The sequence below is a fragment of the Vanellus vanellus genome (genome assembly GCF_965231255.1).
Source record: "Vanellus vanellus genome assembly, chromosome: 1".
NCBI classification, from domain to species: Eukaryota; Metazoa; Chordata; class Aves; order Charadriiformes; family Charadriidae; genus Vanellus; species Vanellus vanellus.
In genome coordinates, this window is record NC_138905.1 from 66,774,608 (window position 1) to 66,799,873 (window position 25,266).

The 25,266-nt window shown below is 36.8% G+C and overlaps 1 protein-coding gene across 2 annotated transcripts in view; it reads right to left on the bottom strand.

Annotated features, from left to right (window-relative positions):
• Nucleotides 1-3,288: 3,288 nt before the first annotated feature.
• Nucleotides 3,289-25,266, bottom strand: part of DNM1L (dynamin 1 like) — a 41,491-nt gene continuing 19,513 nt past the window's right edge. Inside the window, exons 3-19 of one of the 2 annotated variants that reach the window (XM_082479357.1) lie at nucleotides 24,972-25,018; nucleotides 23,789-23,860; nucleotides 23,134-23,220; nucleotides 22,175-22,337; nucleotides 19,945-20,065; nucleotides 19,181-19,312; nucleotides 18,675-18,881; nucleotides 18,354-18,474; nucleotides 16,828-16,983; nucleotides 16,614-16,703; nucleotides 15,532-15,624; nucleotides 13,952-14,008; nucleotides 12,694-12,771; nucleotides 10,270-10,437; nucleotides 9,530-9,639; nucleotides 5,601-5,760; nucleotides 3,289-4,172 (exon numbers count right to left, since the gene is read on the bottom strand). In XM_082479357.1, coding sequence (XP_082335483.1) covers nucleotides 4,116-4,172; nucleotides 5,601-5,760; nucleotides 9,530-9,639; nucleotides 10,270-10,437; nucleotides 12,694-12,771; nucleotides 13,952-14,008; nucleotides 15,532-15,624; nucleotides 16,614-16,703; nucleotides 16,828-16,983; nucleotides 18,354-18,474; nucleotides 18,675-18,881; nucleotides 19,181-19,312; nucleotides 19,945-20,065; nucleotides 22,175-22,337; nucleotides 23,134-23,220; nucleotides 23,789-23,860; nucleotides 24,972-25,018 — 1,919 coding nt within the window. In that variant the 3' untranslated portion in view covers nucleotides 3,289-4,115. The remainder of the gene's footprint in view (nucleotides 4,173-5,600; nucleotides 5,761-9,529; nucleotides 9,640-10,269; nucleotides 10,438-12,693; nucleotides 12,772-13,951; nucleotides 14,009-15,531; nucleotides 15,625-16,613; nucleotides 16,704-16,827; nucleotides 16,984-18,353; nucleotides 18,475-18,674; nucleotides 18,882-19,180; nucleotides 19,313-19,944; nucleotides 20,066-22,174; nucleotides 22,338-23,133; nucleotides 23,221-23,788; nucleotides 23,861-24,971; nucleotides 25,019-25,266) is intronic. The other variant, XM_082479358.1, reaches the window with a different exon arrangement.

Here is a 25,266-nt window from a genome sequence, read left to right on the forward strand (position 1 = left end):
TAAAGCAATAGAGAAACATGCACCTGGGAACAAAATATGCCAGTAAACACCTGTGTTAGCCTCCAGAGAAACACATCAGATTATACAGTTATTTTCTGGTTGCAGGAAGTAGACTCCTAGGAGTAGAGTAAGTCACATTTCATGTCTGATTTCTCTCCTGCCTTTTATCCTTCATCTCCAAATGGTGCAGATACACATATATCCACAAATTTCGGCCTTTTTTTTTTTTTTTTTTTTAAAGCATTAGTGCCCACTTTGATCAAGTATTAAAAGGATTTTATTTAATTTTTACAAATACAAAATAAAAAAGTCTTTGCATACAAGGTTTTTAATAAGATCCATAAACTCCAAGAAATTTAATTGGTGCTTCCTTTTGACAAACTCCTAGCAATCCAGACTCCCCCCAAAGAAACAGCTGGACACAACCACTACTTTTCATGACTGTACAGGGTTATCACAACTAAGCATTTGAATGCTTAGGCTGACAATCAAGGATGACAAAAAAAAAAAAAAAAAAAAAAAAATCAAGTATTCTTTTTTAGCCTGGTCTTGTATTCTCATAAACCCCCAAACAGGTATGTTCAGGTAATCAAAGACAGAGCTTGTTCAAAGCTAAACAAGTAGTAACTAATATTAAAATACTTAACATGTCTACAAATGTGTGATTTGGAAGTGCAAGAAGAAAAGTAATTATTCAGACCAGATTATAAAAAAAAAAAAAACAAACCCAACGAAAACATTTGTACAGCATCTGGGGACAGCAAACACTGGAGGACTTGAATTTGTTATTGTGGCAGCTAGCAATGAAGAAGGAAAGGTTGAAAGGGTGTGCAGCAAGTAAACTAAAAACGAGCTACCAAAGCACAAAAACACCTTCACAAGTTTCAACAGTGTCACTGAGGATAAAACTGTATTCAGGTGGTCTACTCTGTTTTTCTCTTAAACTTTGAAGTATCAATCACCTAGCTTTCACCTCAAAGCACAAGAGTTTAACTGGCAACAAGTGAAAAGCAGATGCATTTAAGCTCTTCAGTATCTGCTAGCTAGCAATCACCCTCATACCTAAAGAATTTAAATGTGGGAAAAAAAAATACTCAAGATAATTCAATTCAATTTACGCACAGGGGCACAACAGACTGGGAAGTCGTTTCCCCTGCTGTATTCCCTAAAGCAGGGACCTGAGGGTGCAGTATCCAATCTGGCATCTTTCAAAGTCAATCCTCCATAAAAGCACAGAGACACCCCCCTTGCCCATCTATTCCACTCAGTGAAATTTGAAACCGACTCCTAAAAAACCCAAGTAATTTACTGACAAACTCTGTTCATACAGGGATACTATTTACAGTAGTACCACACATAGGTCAGCAATAATGTCAAACATTTACTAATCTAAACTTAGCTACAGTGGTTATTCTCCCCAAGGATTGCATGTGTCACTGGATAGAAAGTTATTTTAACTTCACTGAAATTCGTGCACTGATGACAAAAGTATTTTTAGTTTAAATTAAATAAGGTGAACTAGAAGACATTAGTAAAACATCAGTCTAATCTTGGAATTTTTTAGTTGCTGCCTTCATTAAGCTTTTTTCCATAGTTTCCCCATAATTTCTTTTAATGGTGGCAGTAACAGCATTAAGTATTTTAGTTCAGTTCCAGACAACAGATTGTTTAAAAACCATTAATAGCCACTACCAGGCTGTCTACGCTATTACTTATGCAACCATACAAGAACTAACAACATAGAACTGCATGAGGGCAAGTGCAAGCATACAAATTAATAGTATAGCTACCTATATTTGTACAGCCTTATTTAAGCATGTAAGTCCTGCCACCTGAACTACAAGTCAGTTCAAAACTTCATTTCTGGGATAATTAATTTTGTGTATTATCTGTTTATTTAATAACAAGATTGTTACAGCACAGATTTTTAAAGACTTGCATTAAGGATTACAAATCAAGTTCATTTCTTGGCACTCAAACATTACCAAATTGAAAATTTTTGTGAAACAAACATTTCAAAAAACGAATTAACACTGTGGAAATTTCACATGACATTACAGAGCCAGTTATCACTTGCAGGAATTTCTTAAATAAATGGAATTAATTTGCTTGATGCAGCACTTCAAAACTACAAGTCAGAATATTTCTTCACAAGAGGATGTTGATGAACTTTGGGAGTTAAAGCTTAGGTAGCAGTTCACTTATGGACAGCTCTACCTTGTTGGACACATACTTCTTGGGTGTCGAAAGTAAAAGGGAGAGAGGTGTCAGGTGAATCCCACACAGAAATGTAATGCTTTTGACAAAACTATTAAACGCTTTCACTGTTGGCCAAAGTTGATTTGAAAAGTGGCTTGCACTTCAGTCTTCCCTACAGTCACAATTCTTAAATCTGAGAACTACCATCCCTGGATACAATGCAAGAAGTTAAAATGACTTCCTTTGTATTCATTACACGTAATGCATACATAATGGCTGTTTAAAAATACAGAATATATTTCTGTGTTCTGCATGAATTATTTTGGATCATGCATAAAGCATCCAAAAGTTCTATCTGTCAAACTTAACTCCTTGTGCTTGTATTGGTGCCAAACTGAAGACTGCCATGAGAAAAATACATTTTTATACAGACCTTCTTGTAAACTGAGGTCTTAACAGTTTTTAAATTTTCACTGTTTAGCAGCTTACAAAAGGACTTCTGTTTCCGTTAACTGATGAAATGGGGAAGGAACTGAATATGATAATAAAAACCTCACTATATTGGCCCAATATTGTAAAAGCAAGCCATGGATGTTAACAGCAGCATCCTATTTTTCATGCAAGTTGTGTGAAAGATAAAATATCAGCAACACCATAGTAAACATTTTTACTTTATACAAAAAAGTGAATCTGCTTGAAAAGTACATGCGAGTGTGCTGCTGGCTGGAGTTTAAATAAATTTTTATTCATAAAAATTAAAATGTTTACTTTTTAAAGGCTATTGTGATCAATATTTATCTGTATGAATTACAATCAGAAGGAAATAACTCATCAGCATAATTTTCAACCTAAAATTCCCTAATTTTAGGATTGTCCTCAAAAAAAAAAAAAAAAAAAAAAAAGAAAAAAGCACTACTTACAGCACAGTAAAATTTCCTCACAAGTAACTGTAATCTCTGGTATAAATATTCCAATCCCACAGACTTCCTTTCATACTGTCATACATTCCAAAATTTGGAAGAAGTTGTGGGGATCCCTTCTCCCTGGCCAACTTAATCTGTTTTTAAAAGAAACACTTATTATCCCATAACAGTTTTGAAATTTGTTTTTATTTTTCAGTTCTGCCAGAACAAATTTACCATTGGATGGTCCAGGGGCTTGGTCCCACAGGGGAGGAAGGGGAAGATCTTCTTGTACCTGATTATAATCCCCAACATTTATACACAAGCTCCAGTGCACATGAATAACTTTGCACCCCCTTTTTAGTAGCTGTTATTGTTCGCAAGCTCCAGGCTAATTCTTCCTACATGATACTCCATTAAATGAAGTTCAAAGTTTTGTCTGCAGTTTTAACATTTGGGGAAAAAAATGGGGACACACATACATAGTAATACAGCAGACATCTCTACTGTGCTATAAAATTGATATACCTCCATCTGTCATAGTGCATGCAATAGATTCATGAAAGAAAATACTCGGTGCTCTCTTCTCTTCACAGTATTTAAACTTCTATTGTAAAAGCAGCTTAAAACTATGCCACAAGACTACACCGTCCATCTTAACAACAGGCAACCTGTTTAGCAAGTCAGGCACTGGAACTTTAATGTTTTTTTCCCAAGTTCAGATGAGACTGTCACTGAGACAGTAGACTTGGTCTGCTTTAATTTGCACCAGAAAGCTGGTAAGGAAACATTTAGAGCCATTTATTATGTGGATTAAATATGACTTATTTTGCAAAATACAGCATATTCTTCCATTTGCAAATCAAACCAACTGTCTTTACATGAGCAGATTTACACAGTTGCAGTACACAGATAAGAGTTCATAAATAAAAATTCTACTCCGTATACCATGCCTAACGATTTTCAAGTCAATGTAACCTCCAATGCATATAAATAGTGTGGCTGGTACAGTCTTCACCAGAGATGCGTCTCACGAATCTCTGCAATGATCTGACTGGCTCGCTGCAGGGCCTGCACACAGAAAGACAGAAAAGCCAAAGTTACTTAGTTTTTCTGAAGAGATTTCTCAGAGAGATACCAGCAGCGGTCTAGGAAGTGGGATGTTGAAAATCAAATTAAAGCTAATAATTTTCATTATGAAATGAGCAGTAACAACCTGCAACAAGATTGATTAAAAACTCTGAAGCCTTCCGTCTGCAAAAGATTATGCAAGTGGAAAATACTACAAAGTAAAAGGTAATGGTAAAACTTGGCATAGGTGTCATTAAATCATTTCTCTAGAAAGATAAGAATTAAAAATTAATTGAAAACTGACCTTCCAGTTAAAAGCAAAAAGAGCTCATTGTCATTGTTTTGAGCTACTTATACGTACTCAGTGTTCCAAATAACACCTGTATTTGCCTTAACCCTTTGTATTTATAAATAAATTCTCAAGAAGGGCAGACTTTTTCACCTTCCTCAAAATAAAAGGGAAACTGCATATATTTTATATCACTTTTCGCATTCTGATGCATTCATTGCAGTTTTGCCTGCTACACTTTGCAGATTTAAAAGCTCAGATTAACAACTAATACTGACATTATTTAAAGTGTTAGTCCAATTGGAGAAATTTGAGCTACGAGTTTGGCCCTGTAAAGTTTATGGTTTAAAAGACTGTTAACAGACAGTTCCTTTCACTCAAATGTTGATCATATAATAGCAAAGATTAAACTTCTTGGACAAGCGGTATCTCAGGGTATCCAATCTCTCAAACACACGCTGTCTGACCACACTGAGTATGGGAGAGAAGCACCTCTTGCTCCTTCTTCAGTGAGCTGAACCGGTAGAGAGTCTCTTTCTCTGCAGTTCAATGCAAAGCAGCATATTCCTGCTGCAGCTACTGACAGACACCGATACACCACATAATTGCACAAAGAAGAAATGAGGAGTTCTGTAACATGGACTTGTCACAAATGCACTGTCATACAGATGTACATGGGGTCATCATAAGCGCATCCCAACGTTCCCACTGTTCATATGATGGGGTACTGTTTAGATACACCCGCCACTGGTCTGTAGGTTCTGTGTGAAGCATACACCTGAACGGCACTTCAAACACTATAAGCTTAATCCCCCAAGGAGAACTGTTGAACACTATAAAGTCAAGTCAAATAAGAGGAAATTATTAAAACCAAATGTATAAGTGAAAGTAACACCCGATTAGGGATTCTGCTTTATGCTCAAAATAGAGTTTAAGTCACCTCTTCCCAAGTACTCAATCTACATAATACGTTCTGGTCACGTATTGCTTCTAATTCCTCCAGCAGAGAGAAGCAATACACTGACATATCCTTAAAAAGCACCAAAGAAAAAAGGAAGGCAAGTCTTCCAAAAAATTCTCACATTTATATGGTTTCAATTTAATTAGCTACTCCCATAAGTGCCCAATCTTATTAATACCTTTAGCATGTCAGCTGCCTCTTTTCTGCGCTGTGCCATGTCCTCGGATTCCGTCAGAAGGTCATCCAACAACAAGGATTTATACAGCTGGCCTACCAGCTCGCTCTGCAGAGTGTCTTTCACGTGGTTCACCAGAAAATGCATCACTGCCTTTGGCACACTGCAAGCACATAAATATTGTTTCTTCAAAAAGGAGTATTCAAAACCAGGCCTGCTCTAGATTGAAGAATGCACAGTGTGAGCAAGCAGCTACGCACAACGTTGGCTCAAAGTACCAGGAATCTGCTACTACCGTAAATAAAAAACTCTCTCTCAAGTAAATGCAGTATCTTGTGCAATTTAAGAGATGTTGAATTTCTTCCAAATAAGACAGTTGCATTCTAGGGATCATGAATATTAGTGGTGTAAAAAGAATAAACCACTTTGCTCACTAGAGACCAATCTGAGTCTCCACTGTGCTAGGCATGACAAAAAGCTAAAGTATTTCAACCCTGGAATCAATTTTAATGTGTGAATGAGAAAGGAAAGGGGCAAAGAAAGAATTAATTTACCTGATCTTACTTAGCAGATGAACTGAAAACAGGATGCCTGTTCAAACACTGGGCCACAATATCTCTGGTATCAGAGAGCACAACGTGAGGGCAATTTAAAACTGCAAATGGACCTGAAGTGTTGTCATGACTTCAGCTGGGATGGAGTTGACCTTCTTGCTAGCAGCTGGTGTAAATGCTGTGTTTTGGGTTGGGATGAGAATACTGTTGATAGCACACTAATGTTTTTAGTTGTTGCTAAGCAGTCAAGGCCTTTTCTGCTCCTCATGCCACCCCACCAGTGAGTAGGCTGGGAGTGCACAAAAACCTGGGAGGGGGACACAGCTGGGCAGCTGACCCCAACTGACCAAAGGGATATTCCATACCATATGGTATCATGCTCAGTATATAGAGCTGCGGGAAGAAGGAGGAAGTGGGAGACACTCGGAGTCATGGCATTTTGTCTTCCCAAATAACCATTATGCATGATGTAGCCCTACTTTCCTAGACATAGCTGGACACCTGCCTGCTGATGGGAAGTGGTGAATAAATTTCTTGTTTGCTTTGCTTGCGCATGTGGTCTTTGCTCTGCCTATTAAACTGTCTGTTTCTCAACCCATGAGTTTTCTCACTTTTCCCCTTCCAGTTCTCTCCCCCATGCCACCGAGAGGGAAGCGAGCGAGTGGCTACATGGTGCTTGGTTGTCAGCTGGAGTTAAACCACAAAAAATATATCTGTCTGGCACGGAGTCATGCAGCAACCAATGAGATTCAAGAACAATCCATCAGAAAGACACTACAGAATCTGTACAGCAAAGTTCTTCATCTCTACGTCAGGGTAAAACACCTGAAAAACACCATACTGTCTTAGCTCTGATTTCCATGCCACTAAGCTTCCTGAAAAAAATTCCAAGTATTGAATCTAGCTGAACCAGATGTTCTTTGGGCCTTAGGATATGTATAGCAGTACTCTTCTAAAAAAGCGGGGTAAAATATTTACATAAGTATTGACAAAATCAAATCATTGTACTAACGCAGTACCAAAATCTGGGGATATAAACAGAGGATCAAAAATAGAATTAGTGCACCTCAGATTACTTCATCAGAGTGACAGTAACTGATAATAAAAATACTGACGGTTGTTCCCAACTGAGAAATAAAATATGTTAGTGTCGTGGTTTAGGCCAAATCCACCACTGGGGACCCGAGGGACCCCAGACGGGACCGACAGATGCTCCCCTCTACCCCTCTACAAAGAGAGAGGCAGAGGAGGAAAAAGAGACTTAAGAGTTTAGAAGAAACTAAACTACTTTAATGAAATATTAATAATAAAATAAAAAGAAATAATGAAAAATATATACAAAACCGTATCAAGCTCCCGAGATGACAATCACGTCACCGGCTGGCACTGGGGCAGTCCCAGGCTGGACGGGAACTGGATTCCGGATCTGGAGTCAGGATTGGGATCACAGGCAGAGAGAGTCCTCCTCAGACGTCGGCCATTGAAGGAAGAGCCCGTGACCCTTTGGTCCCTCAGCTTTTATACTGAGCATGAGGCAGATGGGATGGAATACCCTGTTGGTCAGTTTTGGGTCACCTGTCCTGTCCGCTCCTCCCTGCAGGTGGGACCCCACTATGCTTTTCCGCTTCCGACCCTCCAACGTGGCCAATAACAAAGTTGGTTGGCCTTGGCTGTTATGGCAATAAGTGTAAGCAGGAGCCTCTCTGCTTACCATGCCTGGGCATCAGCTATAAACAATTGGCCTTATCACTCTGAGAGAGTGAACACTGTCTGCACAATATGCAGTTAATTTCAGTTGTTAGAAGAGGCCCAGCTAAGAAGCGAAGTTACTGAACAAAATTGGTTCTGTTTTACCTCAAACCAGGACAGTTAGTTTAGACAACCTTGTTGCTGTATTCTTAGCAGCAGTATTTTGCAACTAGAGTGGACTGGGAATCAATGTATAGACTCCATATAAATCATTAAGTAGTGACCACATCACCCTTCCCATGTGCCCATAGCCCTAGATCTAAACCAAAATAATTTTCATGCGCAGATCAGGAATTTTTGCTCACAGTTGTGCAATTGTCACCACAGAATTAACTTGACAAGGATCATGCAAGTCTAAACAGCCAGACCCCAAATTAACCAAGATCCATCAAAACATCTGAGCTTTTGAAATCATACTCCCAAGTTTCACTGGGAATTTTCTCACTACATTCTGCTGCTTTATGGGTCTTTACTAGTCAGTTGTGGGAAGACTTCTGGGAAATCATGATAAGACCATATAGATCTATTAATACTCAATTAATTCAATTTACATCCTCCTTTCAAGCCAATATATTGCAAGTTCTACCAGAAAAAGAGCTTAAGAAAGAAGTCTAAAATATTTTGGAAGTCACCTGACTAAGAGTGAAAGCAACCCAAAACTCAGGTTCGAAGCTGTGTGGGTACAGATACCATCCAAACCATTCAAGTAAGAGCATGAATTAGTTCCAACAAGTATGATACGGGATGGATGAGTACCATCTTTGAGAGGTACTTCCTATAAATATTTCTGAATTAGGTGAGGATGCCCTAATACATCAAATCTATGCTGCTTGAGATAGCGCCTTTTTTTTTTTTGTTATGTATGCATATTCACTGCAAAGAATATGAAGGGTTTCTTTAGTGTATGCAAGGAGGTAACACTACTAGTACTAACATATCAGTAAAAATAAGGTAAACAAAGCTATTCACTGCCATGAAATACTAAAAATTATATTGAGGACTATATTAGTTTACTGGATATAATAGAACTGCTATGACCTCAGTAATCTGCTCTAAAATCTGGTTTCCAAATTCCCATATATCCCACAAAATTTTACATCATTCTTCATTAGCAAAAAGTATGACAATTTTAAAGCAAAATGGTAAAGGCATTTTACAAAGTTGCATACAGCAGAAACATCACTTTTATGCTATTTCCATCCTTATAGCTAAGTACTAGAAAATTCAGCTGCAGTAGTTCCTATTTGACCTCCCCATTTGAAATAATAGGATGGCAAAGCTAAGTTCTGTCAGAACTACACAGCACCTAAAGTTCATTCCAGTTATTTGCTGGAAGTCATCCATCTGAATTGCAGTATCCTCCAGAAAAGCAGGCATCTCCTAAATAATTAAACCTTTTACTCAATATAATACAGAAATTGAACCATTAGAGAAAATAAGTGCTTCTTCAGGCTTCTTAATTTTGTGAAGGTTCAAGTTTTGCTGCTGCTTCCCCTTCTAAAAAAAAAAATAATCATATTTTCTGTTTATAAACATAAGAACCTGATAAAATAACAAGATTATATACATGACTCATGAGATACCACAACATTTGTATGGCTTAAACATTTCTAGGAAGTTTTGTTTTACCTGTCCTGAATGTTCTTTCTGACAATAAGGAAGTAAGACTTGATAAGTCGTTCAATCACTTCACAATCTCGTTGCTCACGGGCAGAAAGTTTGCGTGCAACAGGTACAGGCTATGTAAAAACAAAATGAAAGCCTCAGTTTACTCAAACTGTGGAGTCTAAAATAAACTATTGCTCTTTTAATCTGATAGTTTGATAGGTGTAACCTGTCTTGCAACAAACCTTAATTCTTCAGAAATAGAGACATGTCAAAATCCAGATCTGTGAAACAAAGGTCTGAGGGCACTACTACCACATTTTTTATAAAAGTTCACTAAAGGAACTAAGCTCTCCAAACACTATGGGATCTCCATCTCTTTTTAACTTCAGTGGGTTTTGGTTTTAATAATTCTCTTCGTCTAATATAAAAATGCTAACTTCAGCAAAAAAGAGGAGGCGTTTGACTTGAGACATCAGCTGAGATTTGTTTCTGTAGAAACAGTGATCTAGATAAGGAGTTCACTTACACAGGAATTTGTGAAAGGAAGCCAGTTATCCCAAATCATAGGCTGAAACTGGAAGGGGGTGAAAATGAAGGATTCGGCGTGCAGGAAAGGAGAAGAGACTGACTAGAGCTCCCTGTCCCTACTGCGATAAACATTTAGAAAGATATCACATATTAATAGTGAAGTTACAAGTTCTGGAATTCAGATGTGTTCTTTCCTGAGCCTGAACTACAAACCGGAGGTATTCATGACTCACCACATCTAATAGGTTTACAGCATGTCCTTTTTGAGGACTAGCAGGTAGGGCTGCAGCTGGCTTGGATTTCTCCTCTGTTGATACCTCTTCCGCTTTTGAGGTTTTCAGCATTCCTCTCCAGTTGCCTGTTCCAGGCTCCTGAGACACATCTCCAGCTCCAGTAGCAGCCTGCACAAACAGCACAATAAAGAAACATTGAAGAGTTAGAACTGGGCACTGCAAAGCAGTGTCTCATCAAATGTGCTATGACTGAGCTATAGGTAAGACTCACTAAAAATAAGATTTTCATAGGTATATTCCTTTCATTCTATTCTTCATTCCCCACCTTTGTTCTTCCTTTGCTGCTTACAGCTGACACACAATACCAATAAAAAGAAACCTTTTAAAACTCATTCTTCCTCATAATGGTATGAAAACGCCTCAGAGAACCTCACCAGCATTTGAAGGGTCTAAAAATCAATTCTGAAATATGGAACGGTCTTCTTAAATCATTTGGCTTTTACCACTTTTACCATACATCCTTGGAGCAATACAATCTATACCATCAGGATCATTATGAAAGTATGTTTTGAAGATCACCACAGCTCTTGGAAGACTCAAATTCTTTGGTATTTTATTTAAATATAAACTGAAGTTTCTTACAGTAACAGCTAAAAAATATGCACCTTTGTGTTTCCGGGTACCAAAGCTATGAATGTATTTGTGCTGCCAGATCTCAATTTACAGGAGGCTTTTTTGGTACCAAATCAAAACAAAACAAAAATCTCCATCCTTTGGAAGTGAAGATCAGTTTCTGGGAAGTTCCAGACAAAGAATGACTCACTGATCTCCTGAAGAAAAGGATATAACACCCAACTCTTAAACATTAGGAATCACCGGACAAAAGAAATATTAGTAGATGGTATCCACCACATGTCAAATTAGTATTAGAAAAAAAAGTTTATTTTGGTGTGGAACAGTGGTAGTTTTTCTTCTATATCTTTCCATAAGCCTAGTATCCATTCTATTTACTACTGTGCTTTAAAATCTATTGCCATTTGAAAAACATTCAAGGTCATTCAAAGCTCTGAACTACTACTACTTATGTCTCATTTCAGCTATAGGAAGTAGTAAGCTAAATTTATCTATTGTTTTTACAATTAATCCACCACAGGCTGATCTTGATTTTAAAAAAGAAAAGTGAGAAACAAAGCATGGCAGATAGAATACCAACAGTTGCATACCGGGAGGAAACCAAGCTAAACTGTGTACATTGGAAATTTTATAATTGCACAACTGTTCAGAGGTGTTACAAAAAATACAATATAAGGATTCAAATCAACCTCTACTAATAAGAGAGAGCCATCGATGAGGAAAGCTCCATTACGTTATTTCTCATTGCAAGATAGCTATCCAAAGTGGCAAAAATCCCTATGCCACTCTCATTTAGTATTACTGCGGAGCCTGCTCTATCTCCAAAGTAGTTTCAGAAACAAAGCTACATTCTTTCACAAGAGAGTGTTAAATATGTACCACCTAATAAAGGACAGGGTTTGTGGGAAACACAAACCAAATTTGGCAGCTTTCTGCAACTTCTTAAGGCACAACAGTATCCTCACAGCAGCTCTTGATTTCATTGTAGATGTAGATGCAGGGTATCAGAACCTCTACAACTCTGATGAAAATAATAGTTAAAATTCTATCGCTGACTGGGTTTTGACTAACTACTTTGTTCAGGGCAGAAATGGCAGCTTTGCACTAGAAGCTGAATGTGCACATGCAATGAAGCAGAAAGGCTGAGTCCTCTTGGTACTCCTAATAAACAAACTTGTGACTACTCATCTTTTCTGACTCCAAGTGAAAGCAATTAGCAAAAAAGTCTTTACAGTAATGAGCTGTTATTTTAACACGAGAGACAGCACACCTAAAGTTTAAAAAACCACTGCAGAACACATTACACAAATATAAGTAAACCAGGGATTGAACGATTATGTGGAACAACAAAAGGAGGTTGTTTGAACAAAGCCTGTAACAATTCCCTGCAGGAAGCAGGAAACTCACATTTTTAGCTTATCTTCTGTCCTCCTTCTTTAACTGTCAACACATTAAAAACATGCAGTTTAACAACCATGCTGAACACTTTTGATTACAACACTGTTGCACCAAACAATCTACTGACTATGGTTTGAGGTAAATTATGCTGCATACTTGCACCACAATATATTGCAACCGAGAGTTCGAACAGAAAGCAGTCACTTTGCCACCTAATGGCACATCTTTACCTGCCACTGCACATACTAAAATCAGTAATGCCAAAGAGTCTATACTCTGTAGGGCGTACTGTGTCAGTGACAGAGCACTAAATACAAACTGCTTTCCATACTATCTGTGGTGCACCACAACAGAAACGTGCATGCAGTGCTTATAGGAAAAATCAAGACAGACCTTGCCATCAGCCTCAGCAGAAGCAGCAGTAACAGTCTCCTGGGAAGCAGGTGTCAATGCACCTGGAGCTTTAGTAGACTGAAGAAGGTAAAAAATGCAGGGAGAAGGGGGAAAAAAATTTCAACTGAAGACCACCAAATCTACCTAGCAAATTTCATACACTTTTACCTACTAGCATTTTTAAAAATCCACAAAAGAAAATATTTTGAATTTGCAAGCAACACAGTAATATAAGCAAAAAAAAATAAAAATCTCCAAGATAACTAAGAGACTTCTGGCTTATCTGATCTTCAATTTGATTTCAGCTCCTACACTGATGAAATAAATACAATCAATAAACAGAAGGATCAAACAGCACTGAAAGCAATCTCTAGATAGCTACCTTAAATTCCCAGTTCATATATCAGCTGGCTTCTCCTGATAAAGGCAGTCATATTAGATCCATTCTGGGACTTTGTCTCACTTTTTAAGCTAACAAACTTGATGAACTGATTTCTATCAGCTGTAGTAACTCTTGTTACATTCTGATGAGCTTAAACTATATTCTGTATATTTGGATGCTAAATACTTCATGTAATATTAAATACATAACTGTCTAAAATTCCAGCTGATTGTCAGACCATTACAGCCAGGCAATGTTTTCCATGGCAGTTGATTCTTTCACCCACATACGTACTTCTCATTGAACTAATCCTAAAACCTGGTAAAACTAAGTGAGCTCCAGAGACAGAATACACGACTGGATTATGATAATCAACTCAAAACATCATCTCTCCCATCTTCTCCCAAAGAAAGCAAGACTGCAATAAATTGCAGTATTAAGAGTGAATTAAAAAAACCCAAACAACCAAGTCACTATGTTGGCACACTGAATATTTTCAATAATGTATCTTTTGAAATCAGTGCGTCTCAGCCATAAATTCAAGCACGCAAGTTCTGAATCTGTCTTTTAACATCTCCAGGCATTTCAAGCCTTACCTCAGGTGACACTCAGGTAATAAGTGTAGTATTAATGTAAATTTATAGGCAAGTCCTCAGAAATCCCAGATTTAAAACATGCCAAAAACTGCATCTTTGGAAGAAGAAAGTAACATTCCACTTCTGTCTTATGAAACTGAAAGAAAAAAGTCAATACCTGGAAGCTCCCAAGACTGTTACTAGGGCAGCGTATCAAAGTTTCCAATTTTAGATTGGATCAAAAAGGAGAATGCATTAAATTTTAAATGAATGAAAAAATAAAAATCAACATTTACTTTACCTTGTCTCGTGGCACAGCAGAAGGCAATTCCCGGGCTAACCTGTTACGCCTTTGTTCCTTTAAAAACAATCCAGTAAGACCTCAATTATGTATTACTCTGTATCAACACATATGCAAGATTCATATTTTACAGCTGACTTACATTTCAGAGACAAACACTAGTAATTTCATCTCATCCAGTGTTACCTAGTCATACTATGATCCATTGAAAACCTCTATTATTTGGATAAAACTACTCTGATTACCTAATCAAAAGTAAATTCTCAATATAAAAACTTTTGTAGCACAGTCCATAATCAAAACCAGAACCTTTAAAAAACAAGATCGAAGCTACCCAGTTTAGATCAGCATAGATACCCTACAGCCCTCATTAAGCTTTAAATATTTGAAGTAACCTGAAAGGATTTGATTCTGTGGACAGCAGGGTTAACTATAATTAGCCCAAAAGGAAGGAGGTGGCAGCATTCACTTTACAGCAAAACAGAGTTTGAAGCAATCAGGACAAAGATCTGATTTTTCTTGAAATTAAGAACTGATTGTCCACTGAAAAAGGATAAGATGTTTTACGTGCTTTGCTTCTTCAAAAATTTCAATGTCCTGTTCAGGAAAATGTTGGGAAAGAACTAGTTCAAGTAACACATGATAATCCAATAATCTCCTACGTTCAACTTCACAAAGTCCTAATTTTTGTACTCACAGAAGTTTGCACAGCTGTTTCTGAAGTACACTCAAGAGCAGTCTACCAAGGCAAACTCAATTGCATAGCCAGTCAATACAAAATTTAAGTATAAAAGAAAGTAAAAGGTTAGAACAGAAACGGTAACATAAGCTTTTTTTTTTTTTTAAAAAAGAGAACACTACTATGACAGAATGTGTTGGATAAGGAAGGGAACACATGAACAGTAGCTAGCTCTTAGCCCGATGGATGAAGCACTGCAACAAAATCAGTGGTAGAACAACTGCTCCTGTAGTATGATAACAGCAACAAGTATTACTAATCAAAGCTAGGCTTGAAAAACAGAAAGTCTACTGAAATTGTAAAAGGAATATGGGAGACTGATGGAGAAAATTGTCTTAGGCAGACTAAGCGTGGTAACACAGAGATTCAAGAACAATGCCGACAGGAAACAGAAATTAGAACCTGAATAGAGGAAATAATACTTGTATTATCCTTTCATGAATGAGTAACATTATAGCTATCGATACATTCTGTTGGAGACAAAATGCAGTTACTTCAACGTTGCAGAGTATTTGACGACTATTTAAAGTTTCTCTTCCAAAACTTAATTTAATAGCCAATACTCAATTAGGTGCCTGTCTTATTTTCCAGACAGAAATACAGGCAGAATTGTTTTCAGTGAAATATCAACCACTGTTCCTGAATGAGATATGCAATATAAATCTAACATATCAACAGATCTCAAGAACATACACCATATTTGTAATATATCACATTTTTATATTTCAAAATGTAGAATTGAGTGTCAGTGAAAGGAATTGAATCATTTTTTCTTTTACCCATCATTTAAGACCTTGCTTAAAGGAGTAACAAGACTTCATAAGAGAATGTATTTCCTTACCTCTATGTTGTTATTCATTAAACCACAGGCATCAGCAAAGTCTGGATGTTTGGTATTGATATAAGCTAACTCAATGGCCACTAGATTATGAACCTGCAATGCAATATCATTCACAGTTCAAAAATTCAGTGAGTGAATCTAATGCTAGTGAAAAGCAATAACCTACAATGCTAGAAAGCGTAGTCTAACTGTCCATAGCAAAAGACCGTTCTTACTGCCCCAAAGACATGAAAGTTCTGATCCAGAAGGCAAGAAGGAATTCATTCATTCATTGCAATACCTTCAAACTTTCATCTGTTTTGGATGTCAACATCAGTTGAATTTGTTAGCTTCATCAAGATAATCCCTCCCCAGCAATAAATAAACAATCATTACATTACTGAGTTTTGTAAGACATATAGTGAGCTATATAGTCAACCTTCAGCCACAAGCCACATACAACATTTGAACCAGTGACAGATGGCTCAGTATGGGGCAGAACAAGAATAGAAAACAATTTTTGCTTTTCACATCAAACATACGCAATTAGTAACTGAAACAGTTTCGACCACAATAAGCAACCCAAAGCAGACTTTTCTATTCTATTAAAACATATTTATTCAAAGCTAGAAGTTGAATTTTTGGTTCTCACTATCTAAAGGGCATAACAAGCAAAATCAACATTTTAGGTTGATTTTATCTTTGAAACAAACAGAGTAAGGACTATAATTTTCATCACTGCATCCCTAACTCTACAGTAAATGCAGAGCTTCTGTTATAAGGGAGGGAAATGTACCTATATCAGAAAGACTAGAAGATATTAAATCCAAGTTTTAGTAAAATTGTTCTTGGGAAATTGAAATATAGGGGACAATAAGCTGAAGAGGGTTCCCCCAGCCCTTTGAGTTTTATGGAGCTATCTTTTAATATAGAAGATTTTTCAAGCTGTGTAGATATTAAATACCTAGCTATTTAACAAATAAAAGTTAAGTTTCCTTTAATAATTTGCATTCCTGACATTACAGAGCAAACAGAAGCATCAAGAGAGACTCCAGAAAAAACACACACTTTTTCCAGCAAAATTATAGTAGAAGAAAAATTACCATTTCGTTTGTGACAGGAAGTCTTCTGCGTAGAAGACAGGTTACTACTTCAACTATGGCATCGTGCAATTTAGGAAACCTCAATAATTCCTAAAAACAAAACAAAAATTTACTGATGAGACTTCCAGATTCTTTTTTTTTTTTTTGGGGGGGGGGGGGGGAGGCAGCAGGAGGCAAATAATTACAAACATAATTCTAAATCATGCATTTTTACCTGTGTACTGTAATTACTACAATGCTGGATAATCCTCTGCATTTCTTCATGAACCAGCTCCACACAGCGCAAGCTGGGTTCTTCTAAACGTTTGATTTGTCTTTTTACCAGCAATTCAAACGAAACTTCAGGAACAAACAAGGCAGGACGGGGACCCTAGTTCAAAAGGAGGGAAAGAGTTGCTAAACTGTGTATTAAAACAATATGCATTTCTAAGAATTAGTATCTGATAAAGCCCAGAATAAATCAGGTCACAGTGCTTCTACCCAAAAGGACGCTCAGAACAGGTCTTAAGAGTAAAATACGTTACAAGAATATTTCAATATAAAAGCTATAAAATATAAAGTTATTACCTTTAAGAAAAACTGTGTTAAATAATGATTAACCACCATTCTTATAGAATCTTGAAGGTTTCTGCCTAATAATGTCATTCTAGACTTACAACTATGAACAATTCTTTTCACATTTGTGGATCCAAGTTTAAATAAAATTTACTATAAAGGCAAAGACATTTTCTTCCTAACTCCAAAGAGAACAGTTACCACTATTTATCTGACAGTCCTGGGCATACAATTCTTACTGCAAGGTAGGTGGGTTTTCTGCTAAGTATAATCATAATACAGTACCACTGATTTACAGTGTTTGGGGTTATGGTCATAAATGAAATTAAGACCAATGCTTAGCTACACAGAAAACATTTTTTACCTGAAATTTCCTTTTTTTTTTCTTCCCCATTAAATGAGCTTTAGAAACACAAAGATGTGATGTCACATAAAACCAAGACATCTCTCCTGTTACTAAATGCTGTTTTACATTTTACATTTACAGAAGGATAAGAGCATGCACACAGATCATTGCTGCAGCGTACCTAATGCACTCCAAGTTTGAGCAATTATTGACCATGCAGAAACCTGACTGTCTGTCCACACCCAACAGAACACAGTACAAAAGCAGACTTACATGTTTGACATGCAAAGTCAAGCTGTAAGGAGTGAACATTCTATATACTGCAAAATTTAAAAGTGAACTTAATCTGTTAATCTTAGCAACACCAATTCCCATATTCACAACCAAATCTGTCATGTAAACACTGAACCACTGATGAGTTGTGTCCCTTATACAGAATTAAAACATCTGAATGTGCCCTAGCCCATACATCTCAGCCTGAGCCTTCATGGCTAACAGAAGTGCTTAATGCAAAATAAATGCAGAGGTAATCTTCCATCACCATTTCTGTAATTCCTAATAGCTTCAGCACAGGGTTGCCAAAGTTGAGCCTGAACTTTATTTCAGCCTGTAAATAATAGTAATGAGAGGTAAGCATTCACCTGAAACTCATTCCATGGCTGAAAATGTGGATATTGTACTCTTTCCCTTAAAATACTAAAAAAAAAGATTCAGCTTCTTCATATTGACTCATTCAGCCGAGATCATTAATTCACAGGACTGAAGGAGCAAAAATTTGTTGGAACTTTATCTTCTAATCTGATACATAGTAACGACACTTAGACATACAGAACACTCACAGTAGCATTTCTAATGGCAGTCAGAATATCAATTGTGTTAAGGCCACCCAGTGGGTCAACAGATTCTAAAGTTCTTCCAAAGGTCTCATGAAAAATGTAACAGATTCTGGCTCCACCACATCTGAAAGAATAAAATAACAACTGAAGTATCAAACGAGAAAAGCTCTCACTGCAAATGTTTTTTTTTTACAGTTACTTGGATTCAAACATTTTTGAGTATGTTGTGCTCTAGTGTAGTACTATTGCCAATGAAAGCCAGCAAGAGCCACTGTGTCAATTTAACTGCTCAGTCAATATTCTAAAAAAACATTTGGTACTTACAGCTCCGAAGTCTCTATGTATTTTGCTGTTCCTTCAATAGTGTTACAATATTCTGTGGCAAATTTGGTAATAAGCTGCAATAAAGTGGCACTTTTGTCCTCAACAGGTTCCCCATAGCTGTTTAGTAGAGACTGGTACTGAGCAGCTAAAACATTGATTCTGGTTTTCAGTTCTGGCAAGCAATCCCTGATATGATGCATCAGTAGTCTAAAAACAGAAAATAGTCCCTCATGAAAAGAGAAGAGAAGTTGCAGCTTTATCATCTCCATCAAAACAGAGAAGAGACAGAAAATAATTACCAAAGGAAAACATTAACTCAGGACAATTACAGTAAATTCAGAAACTGAATTTGGAACCAAACAGAGTTTTCCTTAATGTATCACTGTACAACACCAAAAGAGAAAGGAAAGGTAAAAATAAATGTTTACGCATATTTCTCACACCAATTTATATCTTAAATTATCTTTAAAGCACACATTTATTTTCTTTTACATAATACGTAATACCTGTTCAGTGTTCTAGCAAGATACTTGGTTCCATTTCGATTGGCTAGGGAAGGATACTTCTTTTGCAGAAAACCATACTCATCACGAATGGAATCAGCTACACTCTTCTTATTGTTAATATCCAACTGACTCCTGAAGTTAAAAGGCAGAGTTACATGCTAGTTAATAGATGAAAAGTAAAAATAATTTACAGTTTTGTTTTTCTGGACAGGACATCTGAACAGCTGGTTTTTGCTTTACACACATAACTCATCTTCCTTACACAATAAAGGGTTTTATTTGTTCTATGCAGCATAGTCAACTAATTAGTATGTGTAACAGCTGTACATAGACTAAGCAAAGCTTTTATCAAAACTGCATTAGATTTGACCTAGCTAATACTCAATAAGTTAAGTGAACATTACGACAGCCATATGTAGTCAGCAGTAGATTATCATGAACTTATACAAGATCTGTACTGGATCAATGCTAATGTGAACAGCTGATCAGGAGCACCCCTCAAGCTAGAAAACAACAGCAGAAAGAAGTGACACTACAGTTCTTTTAGAAGAAACATCCCTACTCCTTTCTAAATTAGCAGTCGGTTGAGTGGAAGAGCAGCAAACTTTTGAAGAGTGAGCAACAAGCTTCTCACTTGCTTATTCAGAAGTTTATTTCAACATCAAGTCACCGTACTCTTCAGATCATATTAATGGTTAAAAAGCTGAAAGCATTACTTCATATTAACACCATTTTAAGAATAGTATCAATGTGCTCAGACAGACCTGTTCACTACTCCAATGATGCCAAGTTTGACTGGAATCACTCTTCCCATAAGAACATCCATAGCATCAGTGCCAGCATCCATGAGATCCAGCTTTGTGATAACAGCAAGGGTCCTTCGACCTATCAAAAGGAAAACTCACTCACAGGGGTGTTTTTGTCTTGATCAGGGGTAGCTAAAACGCATCATTCAGAAAGTTCCTCGTACAGCTGCATGAAGTTTAATACTGCAAACCAGCAAAGACTAGGACAAGAACACACAATACTAGTCTATCTGGAGGCCCCCATTAACAGGAGTATAAGAAAGTATTTGGCAGGTACCGCTCCCCACACAGATCTGGTTAAGGAGAAAGGTTTAGGCACCTTGCAGTTTGAAATTATAGTAAATACTGATTACAACAAACATTTCTGCATACTATATGAGGTTAGAGGCATCACTAAGCACTTGTGGAGAAGACTAAGTAAGGCAGGCAGGGGGCTCGCAAGCGTGAGGGGAATGAACATATTTCTAGCGTGTATGTAGGACCAGACATAATGGCAATCTGTTTTTGAAATACCACTACCCACTGGCAAAGCTGCAAAAGGAGGCAACAGGCCCACTTCTAGCATAGGGCATCAAATACATAGCTGACAGCCCCAAGAGACTGAATAGCTTGAAATCCACCCACTGAAGAAGCATTAGGGGATTTAATTTTCCTAATGAAACAGACTTTTATTGAGTATGTGACTGAATGTTTTTTCAAATTAAAACTAAAGTTCATATTCGACTCTGTGAAGGAAAACGCAACCTAAATTCATTAAATATTGCACATCTAAACAGGTAGGCTAACATGCACAGGATTTGTCTGGGACCTTAATATTTCCCAGGCTCTTGGGTCTGAAATAAACGTGGCAATAACTTTTTCTTTAAAATATAACATACTTTTCAAGTCTAAAAATAAACCAGTAACTCAGCAAAATCAGTAGGTTCTTGGGTCCTGAAACTTTCAGATTAATGCAAGTCAGAGTCTACATACTTCAAGGTCTCATTACATACCATTATTCCTACAGGACCTGAAACATGAGCTGCCACTTGAGCTTTAAGATTTAGAATTTTGGGAATTGATCAAAAAAGAAAAAAAAAAAAAAAAAAAATCACAGCTGATCATTTTTACAGGGGTAAATTAAAAGGAAAAAGTCTACTGCCTCGAACCAGGACTATCTGACTGAGAAGGCTGCCACAAGAAGAGGTTCTCCCTCAATGTTACATGGTTGTGGAACCCATAAAGGCTTTGGCAGACAGGCCAAAGCAGACTTAGGAGTCTGAAAACAAGCAAGAAATGTTACACTCTATGGAAAGAAAAAAATTGAGGGTAAAGCATGCCAACACCAAATTTTAGCCTAATTTCAGTATACCTATGGTTAGAGTATACTTTTTCTTATTCTTTCCAAACACACATTGCCATTTATTACTCAATGGTACCGAGAACACTTTCTACACATAAGAAGAAGGTACCCAGTAGCTTTAGATATGCTTCAGTTATTAGGTAAACGTAAAATGAAAATCCTCTTTTTAGATTAAAATCACATCAGACAGTTCTGTTGCATAAATGCAGGGCAGAAAAATGGATGCCGACAGTATATGTTAATTTTATTGTTACTAAAAGTCACTAAACTAACAGCTAGACAGTTAATTATTAGCTGCAGGATGGCGTATTTTCTCTACTGAAATAAACAATGTTGGACAATAAAGCATAAAGTAATCCTAACAGACCACTGTAAACTACTAAAAATCTCAAACCCCTCAACATTCTATAATGGCATTTTGCTGCTCTGGAAACAGAAGTAGCTCCTATTATGATTACTGGCCCATTCATAAGCCAGAAATTTATTGGATATTAATGCATCACAGCATTCTCCGAGTCGCAGAGACTGCACAGGAAGTCTTTAAGCAAATATAATAATGGTAGTTTCTAGGAAATGCAATGACATTTGGTTTTCTTACTAATTTTTGCCCAAACTATCACACAGAATCACAGAATCATCAGAGTTGGAAGGGACCTCTAGAGATCATCTAGTCCAACTCCCCTGCTAAAGCAGGATTGCCTAGAGCACATTACTCAGGACTGCATCCAGGCCGGTCTTGAAAATCTCCAGGGAAGGGGACTCCAAACTATGCCAGTTTTATTTTAAGATTTAATTTAAAAAAAAAAAAAAAAGAAGTTGAAGGATCCAGTTTTTCTTGCTGCTTACCATCTGGATCCACCTCCCGTGCAATTTTAAGTGCTTCTGAAGTGGCCATGTCTGTGTTAGCAGCTGTGACTGCCAGGATAATTGAATTTGGGTTGCTGATGAATTGAAGGATCAGCTCTCTTATTTGAAGTTCAATGTCCTTAGGCTGATCACCAACAGGCACCTAGAGAAAAAACAACACAGAACTGTTCAAAATGGTATATTCACACCTGTGTGAGACCACTCCTTGAAAGTTCATACCCTATACAATAGTATAAGATAAAGTTTTCCAGCCCTTTCCTTCCCCCTTCACAAACAAACATGAAAGAAAAGGAAGATCTTGAAAGGTGTAAAAGTCAAACACACTCCTAGAATCAATTCAAATTATTTGATATTGTTGTCAAAAAGACTTGGTATCAAAGAACCACCTGCACAACTGACAAGAGTTGAGTATGTACATGTGCATAGGCAGGGAAAGAAGTCATCTTGTCATCTTCACGCCACAGAAAATTATTCAGTATAAAACCTGAACAAACAGGACCTGAACAATTATTCTAGCGTATCCTCACTTTATACAACTTCTTACGTACTACACACATCGCAACTTCTGGAGAAGCGATGGGGGAAACATTTTCCAATTTGTCAACTACCCATTAATCTGCAGGTACAGCTTTAAAACTTCAAGTGCTACCTCTTCTATTAAAAAGAACATGGAACTTGCATAACACTTCCAATCCCTTGGCTGTATATAGAAACAGGAATAATTTAAGTAGACCTACCTCTTACAACAGCAAGAAGCACCAGAAACCCAAATCTCACATCAGACGATGGTGACATCTCAAATTTACATAACCAACTACTTAACCTGAGGAAAGCTGTTTATCTAACAATACAGAATAATGCCAAAGAGTAAACACACACTCCTTGTTTCAAAACACACAATTCACAATGAGTCAGAAGAGGAGTGTTCCGCATCTTACCTTTGTCATTCCAGGTAAATCCACAAGAGTCAGATTTACAACATTAGATGAAAAAATCTTAAGATGAATAGGTTCAGGACTGATCCCCTAGAAATATATTAATAATAAAAATTAATCACTGTACTGGATTATTTAAATGCACCCTTTAGAAAGCCAAAAGCTGTAGTTTCTTACTAGAAAAACTTTCTTCCATCTTTCTTTTTCACCTTAAAACTACTTGGTGAGGGTAAAAAAGCCAGCCATATCTGTCAAGCAATTCCTCTGTCTTAAGAAGCAGTGCTGTTTTCTCACTTAATATAATGCATAAAAGCTTTTATATTTCAGTAATTACATAGATATGCAAGAACAGAATACTCAATTTTATAAGTGCACATAAAGCCATGTATGGGGAAAAATGGAAACAAGTTTAACTCAAAGTTTATTTTTTGCACTATTATTACAGAAGCTTTGAAGTAAACAACAGCAATTCTCCGCATTTTTTTTCAGCTGTTACCTCACAAACCCAGTAAAAAAAAATCTCAAGACAGCAAGCAGCATTACTGTGTTCTTCACTCCAATAGTTCAATGCTTTTCACTTCTAGCTGCCAAAACTGTTTAAGAAAGGTTTAAGCAAGAGAATCTATGGCAAGACAAAAATGGACAGTGCAATGTTTACCTTATTATTTCCAGAAATCCTCTCTGTTTCATTTTCTATTTCCTGACGAATTTCATCAAAATCTGTATAGATCTGAAGCACAGAAGAAAAAAATTGTTTAAAACTCAAAGACAGCATACACTTACCTAATTGCAAAAAAATGCTCTCTTCCAAGAGACAGTGAAAAACTCTGTAACTAAGTATACAGAAGGTGAGAAAAATGACTGTTAGCCCTTAAGATAATGCTAACAGCAATCCTCAGTGCTAAAAATTACAGAAATTGGAATCTTGGTATATTCTCTGTTGATTAATACTGTGAGATGACAGTTATCACCACCAATTACCCCATCAATGTCAGACAAGGCATAAAATAGTGTTCACCTAAAGAGAATTTCAAAAACTTAATTCCATTCCAAATCTAGTTGCAATCCTTTGAAGTTAATAAACAACACGTAGTCTGAACACTGCTTCATCTCAAAGAGGACAAAGAAAAAGGACAGAGTTTCATGTCAAAATTCTTCCACTCTTGTCAAATCTATACAGCTTCCACCAATCCAAAATAACTTAGCACAGTGCTACCCTTGCACAGGTTACTTCCACATTCCTCTCTAGATTTCCTTCAATTTCTAGCACTGCCTAGAAGATGAGCAAATAAGTTAGAAGTAATAAACTCTTAAATAGTTTGTCTGACAACAAGATGACGACTGTTTTCAAGCAAAGAATTAAGCTTTGACTCTCTTATTGAAGTTTTAGGTCATCTTAGTTCCTGCTTCTCCCCCTGGATGAGCACTAGGCTATTCCTTCCTCTTCATAGCTTTCTAATAAATCTCTGAAGTAGCCAGTTCTTCAGTGGACTGAATTGACTTGTGATTATATAATTCCGTGTCTTTACAATTACCATTTTAATTTTGCCGATACACAAAAAAGAAAAATCAAAAAATCAACACAAAAAGGATTAAGAGACTCAGCAGATCAATGACCCACACAACAGACAGCCATTGATAAACTTTGTCTTGAGTTTAAAAGATTATTTCCAGAAATTTTCTACTCATAAAAAGCAAAACAGAAAATCCTCAATACTCTGGCATATAGCCCAGCAGGTAGAATAGTCTTTTTGGGAAAGTCAAGGAAAGAGATACCGAATTAAGTACATATATGATAGCATATTTATGACACTGCTACTCCATCATCAGAGCAAACATACCTTATTTTTGGTGTGAAGAAATTTACCCCACTCTTCAGCATCTATCTCTGAAAACAAAAAATTGACACATGAGGAAGAGGAAGCAGATGTTTCAATGACATTTCTTCCAAGAACCTGTTTGTTGAAAACTACAATGTGATATTTCTTTTTTTCTAAGCAGCAAGATTAAAATTAGCCTTTCTACTGTTAGATATTAAATACCTCAGTACAAATAAACTTACGATTTTGCTTACGATTCTGCTCATTTAAACATTGCATCTCATGACTCTTTTTGTCACTTTTACACAAGGTCCAC